Source organism: Lygodium microphyllum, chromosome 2, assembly GCF_053477565.2.
Source record: "Lygodium microphyllum isolate KBCC chromosome 2, Lygodium_microphyllum_v1.1.10, whole genome shotgun sequence".
Taxonomy (NCBI): Eukaryota; Viridiplantae; Streptophyta; class Polypodiopsida; order Schizaeales; family Lygodiaceae; genus Lygodium; species Lygodium microphyllum.
Window position 1 is genome coordinate 106434995 of NC_141136.1, and position 14902 is coordinate 106449896.

General features: G+C 42.1%; 1 protein-coding gene across 2 annotated transcripts in view; it reads left to right on the forward strand.

The window, feature by feature from the left end:
* Positions 1–1018: 1018 nt before the first annotated feature.
* LOC148040150 (GDSL esterase/lipase WDL1-like) overlaps positions 1019–14902 on the forward strand; it is a 31051-nt gene continuing 17167 nt past the window's right edge. The window contains exons 1-4 of one of the 2 annotated variants that reach the window (XM_087697080.1): positions 1019–1163; positions 1279–1433; positions 1510–1587; positions 1900–2040. In XM_087697080.1, coding sequence (XP_087553206.1) covers positions 1320–1433; positions 1510–1587; positions 1900–2040 — 333 coding nt within the window. In that variant the 5' untranslated portion in view covers positions 1019–1163; positions 1279–1319. Of the gene's footprint in view, positions 1183–1278; positions 1434–1509; positions 1588–1899; positions 2041–14902 lie in introns of both variants that reach the window. The other variant, XM_087697089.1, reaches the window with a different exon arrangement.

The window sequence follows — 14902 nt, forward strand, 5'->3', positions numbered from 1 at the left end:
TATACCAAACAAGCCAACAAGAAAAGACAAGCCATGAATTTCAAAGTTGATGATTATGTTTGGTTTAGAATAGAAAAGCGTAGACTTCAAAGTGTAGATAGACATCCAGTTGTCAAATTAGCTCCTAGATTCTACGGACTATTTGGAATCATTCATAAGATTAATGACAATGCATTCAAGTTAGAATTGCCATCTCATTGGAAAATTCATAATACATTTCATATTAGTTTATTGAGACCATTTAGAGGCCAATTACCTATCCACCCTGTCTATGAAAACCCACCTTTACTAGAAGAAAAGACTGAAATACTTGAACTAGAAGCCATCATAGACACTGACTACATGACCACTAGAACTGGCCGAAGATATTCTAGATATTTAGTAAAATTTAAGAACCATCCTGTAGAGGAAGCACAATGGATGCACGCTAGAGACTTAAATGCTTTCCCCACTCTGTTAGCTCCACATTGAGCTAATAGCAATTGAGGTCAATTGCTATCCCACCCCGGGGGTATGATGCCAGGAGGCATATTCCACGGTGGATTCCGTGAGGTTTTACGGTGGATTCCGTAAACTTAGATGACCGGGGCTCATACACAAAGAGGATTCTTTGTGCGAGAAGTTGATGGGGACGCCTGTCCTTTTCGCCCCCAGGAGGCATATTCCACGGTGGATTCCGTGAGGTTTTACGATGGATTCCGTAAACTTAGATGACCGGGGCTCATACACAAAGATGATTCTTTGTGCGAGAAGTTGATGGGGACGCCTGTCCTTTTCGGGCGAGGTTTTACGGTGGATTCCGTAAACTTAGATGACCGGGGCTCATCAAAGGACAGGCGTCCCCATCAACTTCTCGCACAAAGAATCCTCTTTGTGTATGAGCCCCGGTCATCTAAGTTTACGGAATCCACCGTAAAACCTCACGGAATCCACCGTGGAATATGCCTCCTGGCATCACAAATAATAAAGCAGTATAGATATATGAATATAGATATAGATATATAGGTATAAATGAACTTTTCCAAAGGTTGAGGGGGACAAACTTTAAACAATTAGAAATTTAGGAAAAACTTAAACAATTACAAATCCAAAGCCGAAAATCGCATTCAAAATAGGTCTCTGGTTTCGGCCTAGACGTCGAGTCTCGACTCTCGACAGTTCTGGTGAGGCTCCTATTTATGTGTAAGTTAGGACAAACGGAAAAGACGATACGAACCAACATCATGATTAATTATTAACAACCAAAAAGTCTAAAGTCTGCCAACTTCACAACAACAGAGAGAGCTACAAGACGGTGCCGGAGAACAAACGCAAGAGCAATGGCGGGGCACCAGAGACCCTTGTTCGTCCTCTTCGGAGCCTCCATGACTGAGTACTCTTTTCAACAACCAGGTGGATGGGGAGCTGGCCTCACAGACCTCTACCGTCGTAAGGTGACATAGGACAGCTTATTCCTTCGTCCTTTTACGTTTCCGGGTATGTCATTACGTCCTTTTCTTGATGATGCAGGCCGATGTCTTGCTCAGAGGCTTCAAGGGCTGGAACACCCGTCGGGCCTTGTCTGCTCTCGAGCATCTTTTCTCAAAGGTAAAACGCAGGATGTTTTCATCCTAGGCCTTCTAGAAAACTTTACATAATAACAATGTGGCAGACTATGCAAGATGTGTGTAAAAGAAAATCAAAGAGTCAGGATCCTGCTGGAACTCCAAATATGTGCAAGAAGGATATGCACGCATACATGAGAAGAAGGCAGGTTGAAAAAGGGGAAAGTGCTGAAGCTCAAATCTGCTCTGGGACTGAGTACTGATACAGATGCTTGTAAATGATGCTCTAAAAACAATTTCAAACTTCAGTTGCCTTAGATGTCAAGCATTATTGACATTATCTCTTTGCCTGCAGGGTAATACTTTGCAACCAGCTTTGGTGGTAGTCTTTTTTGGTGCAAATGATGCAGCTTTCCCAATGCCAAGTGGGAGAGGGCAACATGTTCCGGTGGCAGAATTCAAGGAAAATCTGAAGAATATAGCCTCGTATTTAAAGGTAAAGACCATGTTTTCCTATTTCAGCAGTAACTTCAGAATCTGCAAGCAGAAAAGGACTGTACTTAAGTCTTTGCTAAGAAAAGGAGCAGCTTGCTTGCATCAGTCAACAAATGACTGTATGAAGGTTTCAATGAAGAAATTTATCTAATGGTTATAAGGTAAACCTCCTCAGGTTGGGCATTATGCAGGGAGGCTGATCTATACAAGATGTGATGATGTAAACAACAAAAAAGCATTTGTTTGTGGAAAAGGTATATGTCAGAAAGCAGAAAAGGACATATTGATGGTGATCAATTGTATGCTCTAAGGAAATGCTCCACATATAGTCCCAAGTTTACTTCAAGGTCTAAATAAGTTCCACGTTGTGAGAGTGCACAATGGAAAATCATAAACTTGAGAGAGAGAGAGAGAGAGAGAGAGAGAGAGAGAGAGAGAGAGAGAGAGATGACGATTTACGAAAAAAAAAAGAGAGAGATGACGATCTGGCACAAGCGAGACCTGCTATCCTGCATGTGCAGTCCTGTAAGGACATCCTGCTGAAGTGAGGCCATCTGACCAGCACTGTGCAAACTTTCGCAGTTGAAGACCAGCAAGACAGAGAGCCAAAGGCGACAACCCTTTTCACTATCTTGCATGTTGTCCCATGGTGGCCAATGGCAGACGTCACAGAATTGTTAGAGCAAGAATGCTCGATTTGAGTGGAAGTGAAGGGCTGCCTAGCCGTTGTATTAGCCCCTTTTTCTTGAATCCATGACCAGGATTGGTAAAATGTTGGTACCCCTAGTACTTGAGCAATCAATAGAAACAGAATGTGCATGCTTTGGAATACCTCTTGCAAGCGTCCCACTTGGCTATGGGTGAATTTCCCTGGTATATACACTGCACTTTTGTCTCAAATGGGGAGCCTTGGTGGGACATTGCTTCAATTGCATACAATTGGGTCACTTTATGGCAAAATGTACTGAAACCAACGAAGAGACAAGACAGGCAAATGATGTTCTTGCTGTACAACTGGATGGTTTTGTTTCGCATATGCATATAGATGGATAAACAAGTTCTTTCACCTCTCATTGATGGTGCCCATGGCTAGCAAGACGTGTAGTTAAAAAAGGGCAAAAAGTCTAATGATGTTCAAAACGTTGGATCCTTAGAGGATCCATGGAAAATCTTGTGCACGTATGCGCATTGTAAGGACAAGGCTTTGTCCCAGGGTACTAGTGCTTTGCCTTTGAATAGTAAGGCAACCTCTAATCTTAAGGCTCAACAAGAGCCACTACGTGCTTTCCCTAAGTGTCTCGCCTTTGACAAGGGCGGTAAAGTCATTACTCTAGTGAACTGTAGATACCTGCACCATAGCACAGTGGTGGATCAACCCTTAACTTGTAAAGCACTAGTAATGGGGCAAAATTCAATTGCTTTCGATGTGCTGGTAGATTTTCTAGATGAGGATGTCCTTGCATTTTTGGCAAATAAAGCTACAACAAGGCAGTTGCAATCCCACCCTTGATCTCCCCTCTTGTCATGAAAATCGCTACATGGAATGTTCAGGGTATTTGTTCATGTGGCAAGTAGCATGCTATGTGGTAAACCTTGAACTCTAATGCTGGGGATGTTTTGTGTGCAATGCAGCATAACAGTCATAAAGGAGGGAGAATCCTATACTCACGGCTTCAAACTTTCTATGTTGGTGTTTCTATGGAAACCCATTCTGTGTATGATGGGGAAGTGTTATGAATGGTGGAACTCTAGGCTTCTAATGATGTTCTTGGTCGCTGTGACTTATGGCGCAAGTTGAGAGCACGCCTTTCCCTTGGAAGACCATGGATTTATCATGGGTGATTTCAGTGTGTGTTGACCCATCGCATTTGACTTTTAGACATGGACTCATGGATAGCCCCAAATACCAAGACTGGAATGCCTGTGCTTCATCAGTTTTGAAATAGGATATGTGGTCTTGGTTATCTCCCCTAGACTTTCGCTACACCTTCCATTAGGCGCAACACTTGGAAACCCTCACTTAATGCTAAATCTTGTGAAAGATAACCTAAAACATAGCCCTTAAAAAAAGTCCATTGTTGATTCCATCCATCTTTGCAGGACTTGGTAGGTCCTTGGATAGTCGATGAACACCCTTGGTACAATGCCTTGGTCTCTCTGGGATGATCACTTGGGCTCCCCCGGTAAGATAACCATCGCCTTGGGGTAAAAGTAAATAAACACAAGGGCTTCTTTTCCATAGCTCAGTTTTAGGCCTAAGAGGGGTTGTTGAGCTAAAACTACATTAGCCCGACTTAAATAGTATCAAAATATGCTTAATTAATGAAAAAACCTTATTATTTTAAAAAGAAACACTATCCTAGAGAGATATTGTGTCCCACATGCAAAATTCTAATTTGGGTGTCCCAAACTTTCTTTAAATAGGCATGTAACCCACCACTCTCCCTCAATCTTGTTTTTGCAGGTCTTAGGAGTTTATCTTTGTTATGAATACCTTGTTCGTGGAGGACATCGTGGTTAGACCTTCCCCTTGCTATATTGTATCATCTAGTGCATGATTGCAGCTTGTCTCCACTTATGAGCTATCACTTGTATCTAGGAGTTGTCGCTTGGTACCTTGGAGTTGTTGCCTATTGTCAGAACCTTGCGTTTGCTTTGTTGACGTCATTAGCTATATATGTCACCATCAGTTAGATACTGTCGCTATTATCCAAAACCTTGCGTTTGTAGAGTTTCTCTCTCGTCTAACTGTCGCCTATACTTCTAGCACAATCATCTATTGTTTCTAATTGTCACCTAGTTTTTCTCTCTCCTCAGGTACCTACGTGCTTATTCTTTCTCTCTCCGCATTGCTTGTCTTATTAAATCTAGTCTCTCTAGCTGGGATTGCTACTGGACGCACAGAGGTTGCCTTGCTATATTTCGGGAATATTGTATATTCAATAGTCATTTACTTCATTATTCATCGTATTCATTGTCTTCGAGTTACCCTAACCCTAATTATATATTGTGTTATCAGTTTGTGCTTTATTGTATAATTTTTGGTTTTGTGTTTTTTGCGTTAAGAGCATTTCGTAGTGGGATCTTGAAAAAGCCTTTAATAATTTGGAATGGTCCTTGGGTCAGCTGATGCTAGGCATGGGATTTGGTCCTAGAATGTTTAGACTTATGAATACCATTAGCGTGGATTCCTCTATAGGAGTTTTGCTCAATGGCGTCATGACATCCTTTTTCCCTTGGTTGATCGGTTAGATAGATTGTTCAGTGAGTCCTTTGTTCTTTGCCTTCGCCACTCATTCCATTTTAATGATGTTGTCTCGTCTAGCAGCTAATGGTGAGGTGGTCGGACTCTCTCTCTCTTCACATTTGATGGGGCAAGCCTTGGCGGACGACACCTTTATGTTTCTTAAGAATGATGTCATGAGGATATGTATTTTTGAAACCTCAATTAACATGTGGATTAAATTTTAATCACATTGTTAAGTAAATGTTGTACATGTGAGGTGTAATTAGGGTTAGAGTAAATTTATGAGCTTGGGACTTGAGAAAATCACGCGATGTCAAAGGCAAAAGTTGCTATAAGTTATGCTGCACAGGTACTTGGTGGTATGCGGTGCGAGTTGTTGGCCTAGGTTATTCATTTGGCCATAAGTGTCACTTGGTGACACTAGAGAAGTGGCGTTTAATGGTACCTAATGTCAATATGATGGTCAAAGATGACGCATAGACACTCAAAAATGGAAGTTGCCTAGGCAATTCAATTATTGGCCAGTCAGATTATTTTTCAGGGCACAAAAATAATTTCTAGATTAATTTTTAATATTTAAAGACTGAATTAATATTTAATTATAGATAATACTGAAAAAACCATTTGAGAAGGTTGCTACTTGTCAAAAATGGCCATGTAAGACTAAAAAACATCTTTAGAGGTTGGAGAGAGGCATTTTAGTGTATTCAGCTTGCAAGAGAGAGGGAGGAGATGTGTTGGCTTGATTTACAGCCATTGGAGGACATTCTGAGGCACCTAGGGATAGGAGAAGACTAACAGCAGGTGACAGCATCTACAGGTTGTTGAGATAGGGCAGTAGTAGCAAATGACTGATTTTCTTGAGTTCTTTGCATCTATAAGCTGCTGAGACAGGCAACCATAGTAAATGGCAGATTTTCTTCAGTTCTTTGCAATGAAAGTCTGAATTTTCTCTCTCCTCAGCATTCTCTATGATCTCCAAGCCTTTCTACAGCCTTGCTTCTAATATTATAGATTTAAGATCACCAGAGATTGAGAAATTTCAAATTTCTTTGTTTGAAACCTTAACATGCAGTAGAAATTAGGATTTAGCAACAACCTTGGGAAGCATGCCAGAAATGGGAAGCTCCAAGACTTGGATCCAACAAGGCTGAAGCTGTTTTTAGTCAAATTCAGAATTAAAGGACCAGCAAATTAATGAATTTGGAGCGTTTCGCATCTCCATCAAAGCGGGTGAAGGCCAATTGACTTTCCGAATCAAGGGGCAAATCAGATTGAAGATTTGTTGGTCATTTTGGACAGCAAGGGTAGTTGGAATATTGAAAGGGATTGGGAGAATCCCATTGTACATCAACTTCTTCTTCAATTAAGTTAAATGCCGAAAGGGGCGCCATTTTTGGGGCCAACAGGGAGTCCATTGTCCAAGATTGTAAGTTAATTTGGATTTCTTAGTTTTGTAATAAATGTTACTGCTGTAACTAAGTTGTAATTAGGGAATCACCACCTATCCACGGAAGGAAGGCTAGTTATAGATGATCTGGATAATATACAAAGAGCAAAGAAGAGGCAACCAGACCCCTCTTTGGATATGAGTATGTGGAGGATTCCTTGTAGACTTGATTGTGCAACCTCGTGTAACGAACTGACACTCGAACTCATAGAAGGTCGGCAATCGGAACAATGAGATAATGTGTTGAATTGAATGTAAGTATTTTTCAAGTAACTTATTCTAAAAGAACGTAACCTAATTCCTAATCATCATTTGACTTTGGAGAGCCAATAGTGACAAATTTAGCGAGTAACTGTTGGTATTCGGCCAATTTGACTTGTAGATCATTCCCTTGATGGAAAACTTCTAAAGCTCAAAATTGAGATTGACACGTCAAGTGCAATCTTGCGTCACATAGTGGTCAATGAGATGACTCCTATACTTAGGTGCGAGAGGGAAATGTTGTAATGGAGAGTTAAACTTAGGAAGCAACCCTTGCATTAACTCAACATTGGTTATGGCATTGTGGACTTTCCATTGATGTATGTGATCAAGGTGAGCTAGTTGAGGGTTCGACATGGACTCTAGACTAGTGACGAGGTTCCAAAGACCTTGAGAACACTTGTTGCATAAAGTTCGACCAAGTGGTGAAATTCAACTCGTTAAAACGTGTCTTATTCGTGAAGGCATTTTTGGCCATTGTAGTGTGATGGGGATAGGGTGGGGGAGTGGAGTACACTTGGGAATTAATCCCAAAGTGCCCACTATGTATGCGGGAAGTGTGCATAGTGGATTGGAATGTGGGAATGGACTGACTAGGCATGGGCATGGTGATTGCATGAGTAGCCCATGGAGGATGAATAGGGACATGTGGGGTAGAGAATCCTTGCATAGGAGTGACCCATGGATTATGTGATGTCACACCATAAATAAAGGATAGAAATCCTTTTGTCAAAGAGGCCGATAGATGATGAGGTGAGTGTTCGGGGGAAGTGAGGGTGATACCTATCGCCACCCTCCAAGGGTAAAAAGAAGTGCTTACTTGTGGGTATGTGGTAGGCACAGTGTTAAAAGGTTGGCATTTCCCCTAACGATGTATTGGGATGCAAAGGGATAGTGAAGTGAGGGTAGGTAGAATATGGTATGGAGAAAGAGCAAGTGCTAGGGGTGGAGATGGCGGATCCAACTCCTAGTGTGTTGGATGTGGAAGTGGAGTATAATCCAAGGTTTTGGAATGAAGAGAGCAAATCGAGGTGTGGGTTAGAAGAGGATGGGATGGGAGGGATTTGAGAATAGTTTACATGCTCAATCAAAAGAGAAGATATAGATATATTTGATGAAGGACGTTTGCTTCGAGAGCCCCCTCTATTGAAGTTTACATATAGAAAATCATCTGGATCCTAGACACCAAAAGGAGAAAGAAGAGAGGGTTTTGATTCATACAACTCAAAGGGGTTGTACGAACTTGACATTGGGCCTAGCTGAGATGAAGAAGATGGGTTGCTAGTCGTCCCAAATGTCAAATGTCCTCCATGATCGGAGAGATGGCCAGCCTCACTAGTTGGTTCGGATTGTGTAGCAAAGTTGGTAGGAGGGGTGTAAGCTTAACTATATGCGATATGCAAGAACTCTTCAAACTCTTCCTTTGTTGTCATGAGTCTGAAATGTGGAATAGAAGAAAATAAAGAAGGTGAAGTTGAAGGTGGGGTGTCATCTTCCTTGCCAAGTCCATAATGCCTCCTCAAGGCCTCTATTGATGGAGAAGCTTGATAAGACATCACGGGGTCTCGAGAAGAAGGTGCTTGAGACATTGTGATTCGGTTATGAGTCGTTTGTGTGTCTTGCACAAAACCAAGCCTCTACAATATCCACAAGATACTCTTGATAAGAGCACTGGCTCTAATACCATGCGAAGAAATTGCTAGGATTTGCATTGAGGAAACACAATGTAATACCATGACATAAATACAAAGACATAGATAGTGATGTGCAAAACTCAAATTCTAAATGCAAAACACAAAACTCAAACTCAAAACGCAAACAAAGAGAGAAGGAGAACTTTGAGGTGAATGAATCAATGCTTTAAATGAATGTAAGAGTGTACAGAATACTCAAGGGTAGAGAGTGTTGGAGAGCAACTTTCACTAGAGATGGAGCATGAGTGCTGTAACCACTAGTCAAAGATGAAAGAGTGTTGAATGATGAAGGGTAGTTGGCTGGTCACCAAAACACAACAATCAGAGTTTGAAATCTAGCAAACGTAGCAGTGTACTGTCAGAGAAGGCTAAAATTTGATTATCCGAGACAGAGAATTCTCAGGTGACAACAGGAGAGGTGTTTGCTGATATAGGCGGCTTGCTAGACAGCAAAAACACAAGTACTAGAGTAGTGGCTTGGTGGGAGAGATGGCAACTACCTATTGCCTAGCACTAGATGCTGAAAATGTAGGCTGAATAGGTGCTATTGCGATGCAGCAAATAGAGACATCCAAACAATAGGGCAATGTTTGAAAACAGGCCGATAGTGATGGGCTGCAATTGGTGATGGCTGGATAGCAAATTGTACGTGGCTAATGATTGAATTTGCATGGTAGAGTGAGAAACCTACACAAAAGGACGGGGTGAATGGTGGGCAGCTTGTCTATTTATAGATGTGGATGGATCCTCCCAAGTTAGGGTTTACAAAGAAACCCTCTCAGACCACTCTCTATTTTAGGGGTTTTCATTAATTAAGCATGTTTTGGGGCTGTTTAAGTGGCTAATAAGTATGTAATGCACTTTTTTAGCTCAATAGCTAATTCCGTTTCACTCCTTATTTCCTTCAATGAAGGTAACTCGTCAACACAAGAGAGGGGCCTATGCTTTTGAGTGATTGAGGAGGGTGGTACGGTGTGTTGGAGGTGGATGCTCCCACAATCGGACTAGAGGATAGAGTGACACTTGTGGATATGGGGGAGATGCTAAGACTAAATAACCCATGGTAGGTCTAAAGTAGGGTTCTAGACTAATTGAAAGTGGGAGGGAAGGGAGGAAAGTGTGAAAGTGAAAGTGAAGCACCAAACTGTTGGGAATAAAGGCCTCGTGCCTTTTAAATGTGCTCGGGTGTGAACATACCCTTAGCACTTGTACTTACACATATATATCTATCTAAAAACCTAAAGGTATACACTCGTCATTGTACCTGAAAATGTGCTCACTCTCTACTTTGCTCTCTCTCACTCTATCTCTCACTACGCACATCGACAATTTGTCTCAATCTTCGTGCCTAACCGGTCCCTACAAATTGGTATCAGAGTTGTGGTTGAGGCGTTTTTGCCTCTCAGAGTTCGAATTGGAAAGGCGAGCAGGAGAGTCACCGATGTGACGTGTAGGCAGTGGGCAGCGGCAGATAGCAATCAGTCGCAACGAGCCTAGACGATTGCTGGAGATCAGGCGATAGCGGGAGCAGCAGTCGACTGGTTCAGACTGACAACCAGTGGGCGTGATGGACAGCAGTTGACGTGCGACCATCGGGCAGCATAAGCGACTTCTGCAGGCGACGTTGCAAACTAGGGGACGACTGTTGGACTGGCCACGACCAACAGTCGCGACTAGGTCAAGCAGCGTGTAACAGGCGGCGTGATGGTCGGGCTGCACGAGTGACAAGCTGTCACGCGATGTGACTGCACCGGCGACGGGCACGTCAATGGTTCAATATTTTTTTTTTAAAATCAGAAATTTTCAGTCTGATTTACCTCCTCTCCTACGGGTGTTCGCAGTGCAAGCACAGGGTGCAAATTTGGGCAGATTTAGGCCCAGAAATTCGGGGCTTTTCCCGAATTTAGGGATCTTAATGCAGAATTGGACAATCTGACTGAGAAATTGTAAAGTCGGTGCACATTTGCCTGGGAATTTTGGGGCTTTTCACATTTTAGTGAAATTCTTTCAATTTCATTGAAATTAGTGCACGCAGGACTCAGAAAGTTTGGGGATTTGTCTAGATTTGATGCGAGCAAGATGCAATAGTGATATCTGTCTCGGAAATTGCAGGAATTTGTGACATTTTGTCCCCGAGATTTGGGGCTTTTAATGTACATGCGCAAATTGGGCTGAAATTTATGCAATTTCTCGACATTGATGCATATTGGACCCCGTGCAATTTAGGGCTTTTGCAGTTTGGGCAAAATCTATGCAGCATTTGGGCATTTTATGTACATGTAGGTTGAATTCTGCGCAATTTGGACATCAACACTTGGTAAAATCTGGGGGTTTTGCTGAAATTGCTCTATTTTGGCAAAACTGGCCTGTCCTATGCATGATAGAGGAAATGTAGATGTGTGTTTGATGCTTTGAGCACAAAATTTTGGGGCTTTTGACCGGTCGTGTCAAATTTTATGCCCGTGGGTACATGTACAACAGAAATTGCAGCTGAAATTTTGGGATTCCTCATGTAATGTGATGCATATGCCCTTGGAACAGCTGTAATCAGTTGGATAATGCTGTAGCACATGGTTTGGTGCTTCTGAAAATTTAATTACAGATCTGAAATCTGTGCTTCTGCATGGTCATTTATTGCTGATTGGTACTTGTTTGTACCTTGGTCACTTGGGTGACAGTTTGGGCCTGCATTTGCTGGTTTTTTGGTCACATTTGGGCTGAAAATCATGGCTGGCAGCAATGACAGTAGTAATTTGATGCACATAAAGAAGCTTGAAGGTGCACATAACTTTGCAGTTTGGCAAAAGCAGTGCTACAATATCCTGTTACAAAAGAAGCAGGCAAAGCCAATCAAAACCAAAGGGGCAAAGCCGGGGACATGGATCAGGGCGATTGGGATGAGTTAAATGAGCTTGCACGCATAGAGCTATCGACTTCTGATGCCTTGCTCTTCAACATTGAAGGTTTGGATTCTGCATATGCTATATGGACTAGATTGGAAGAACTGTATGCACAAAAGAGTGCTGCAAGTAAAGTGTATTGGCTGAAAAAGCTTATGGATTTGCGTATGAAAGAGCGTACAACAATGTCTACTCACTTGAGTGAGTTTAACTCCATTTTCAGCCAGTTGGTTGCCTTGAAGTTCATGATTGATGAGGAATCTAAGGCTACTTTCTTGCTTTGCACTCTACCAGAGAGTTGGGATACATTCAGGACTGCTATGAGCAATTCTAATGTAATCCTTTTGTATGCTGATGTAGAGAGTGCTCTACTTATGGAAGAGATGAATCGACAGAACAATGCATCAGTAAGTCTTCCAGTGCTTTGCATACTAGGGACAGATCATAGCAAAAGGGCAAATATGATGGCAAGGGACAGAGTAAATCACGTGGCAAAGATGTTGAATGCCATCATTGTGGCAAGAAGGACAAGAAGATAGATGATAGCAAGGAAGAGGAGAAGGACAGTTAGCCTAAGAAGAGCAGTGTAAAAATTGAAGAGGTGAATGCAGTCACTCATGACAGTGACAGTGTGAGTGATGTACTCTTTGTCTCTTCACACTTTGGTGTTCATGCTTTACTTGCAGATACAGATGATGACATGCATACCTAGATTCTTGATTCAGGTGCTTCCTTTCATGTCACCCCTCATCGTGAGTAGTTTTCTGCCTATACCGGGGGTTGACATGGTGTTGTCCATCTTGGGGACAACTATGCATGTGAGATTGCAGGTATTGGCAGTGTGCAGTTATAGTTTCAGCATGGCTCTGTCTTTACACTTTAGCATGTACGGCATGTACCTTAGCTCAAGAAGAGCTTGATTAGCACAAGTATGGTTTTCATACCACCTTTGGTGATGGAAAATGGAAGATCTGTAAGGGATCTAGGGTTATTGCCAGAAGTTGCAAGAGTGATACTTTGTATCCACTTCATGTATCTAGTGTGCGTGACCATGTTGTCGCTGTGACCGAGCAGCCAAGCGTTTCTTTGTGGCATGGCCAGTTGGGATACATGGGTCAAACAGGAATAAAAGTGCTTTTTCGTTTGGGTTACTTGCCTTGTCTTCGTTATGCTGATTTTGAGCATTGTGATCATTGCGTTTATGGCAAACATACATAAACATCTCACAAAAAGTCTCTTTCTTTGAAATCTTCTCCTCTAGAGTTAGTACATTCGGATGTATGCCAAATGCTAGGATTATCTTTAGGGAGAAAGAAATATTTTGTCACCTTTGTCGATGATGCTACACGGAAGGTATGGGTTTATCCCATTCGTAGCAAGGATGAAGTGCTTGATAAGTTTAAAACATTCTTGGCATTGGCTGAAAATCAGACACAGATAAGACACTTAAGTGTCTTTGCTCTGACAATGGTGGGGAATATGTGTCCAAGGCCTTTTAGGCATTTTGTGACAGCAAAGGGATAAAGAGGGAGCTCACTGTCCCTCATAATCTACCCCAAAATGGAGTTGCAGAGTGTATGAATCGGACCATACAGGATAAGGTCCATACAATGCTGTCTCATGTTGCATTACCCCATGGTTTTTGGGCAGAGGTTGTTATGAATAGCCATTCACTTAATTAATCGGTCACGAAACAGGTCCCCATAGCAAAATGTGCCCGTTGTACAGCAGCAAATACCTGTTGTAAATGAACTTGTAAATGCAGGAAATAATCAGCCAACTATTGCCTATGAAAATGAGCCATTACATGTGCAGGAACAGCCGGGATAACAAGCTGTTAATGCTGATTTGTAGGCTGAAATGCCAGGACAGCATGTGGAAAATGGAAATTTGCAGGCACAGCTAGCAAACAATGACCATTGGGTTAGAGATTGTCTAGAGCTACTAGGCAACTTGACTTGACAGGTTTGTTCCTGGTGCCATTAATGTGGCTGATTATGTCATGTTGACAGATTGTGGTGAACTGTCTTGCTTCAAGGAAGCAATGGATAGACAGGACAGCAAGAAATGGTATAAAGCCATGCTGTCAGAGATGGAATCTCTTGAAAAAAATGGCACTTGGGACTTAGTGCAGTTGCCTAAAGGGCAAAAAACTCTTCCATGCAAATGGGTTTATAAGATGAAGGTCACTTCTGGTTCCTCACTGAAGTATAAAGCAAGATTGGCTGCAAAGGGATATAAGCAGGAGCATGGAATTGACTTTGATGAGATTTTCTCTCTTGAAGTCAAGATGACTACATTGAGAACCATTTTGGGCTTGGTTGCAGTTGAGGATATGGAGCTCATACAGATGGATGTAAAGACTGCGTTTTTACATGGTGATCTGCATGAAGACATATATATGGAGCAACTTGAAGGGCTTGTTGAACAAGGGAAAGAAAAAATGGTATGTAAACTAAAAAGGAGTTTGTATGGGCTGAAATAAGCACCAAGAGAATGGTATTATAAGTTTGATACATTCATGCAGTCCCAAGCTTTCATAGAAGTCAAGGGAATCACTGCTTGTACACCAAGAAGGCAGCATATGGCAGCCTAATTATCTTGGTTTTGTATGTTGATGACATGTTGATTGCTGGCAGGGATATTCATGCCTTGGATTCATTGAAGCAAAGTCTTCATGGCAGCTTTGACATGAAGGATCTTAGTGATGCAAATCATATTCTTGGCATGCGAATACTCAGAGATAGATCGAAAGGCTTACTCTATCTATCTCAGCAGGAGTATGTCTCCAAAGTTTTGCAATGTTTCAATATGGAGGGGGGAAAAACAATTGGGGTTTCATTGCCTCTATATGTGAAACTTAGTGCAGAGGACAGCTCTATATCTGATGATGAGAAGACTGAAATGGCCAAGATACCATATGCTTCAGCTGTTGGCAGTTTGATGTATGCCATGGTTGCTACACGTTCTATCATTGCCTTTGTAGTGGGAGTGGTTAGCAGATACATGGAAACCCCTGGCAAGAAGCATTGGGATGCAGTGCAATGTATTATGAGATACCTCAAAGGCACAAAGGAGTTGTGCTTCTACTTTGGAAAGCAAAAGGCATCTGTTGTTGGCTTTACGGATGCAGACTATGCTGGTCATGCGGACTGCAGGAAGTCCACTTCTGGGTATGTGTTTACTTTCACAAGAGAAGCAATCTCTTGGATCTCCAAGCTACAAAAGTGTGTTGCATTGTCTACTACAGAGGCAGAGTATGTGGCTGCCACCACTGAGGCATGCAAGGAGGCTTTATGGCTTTCATGTTT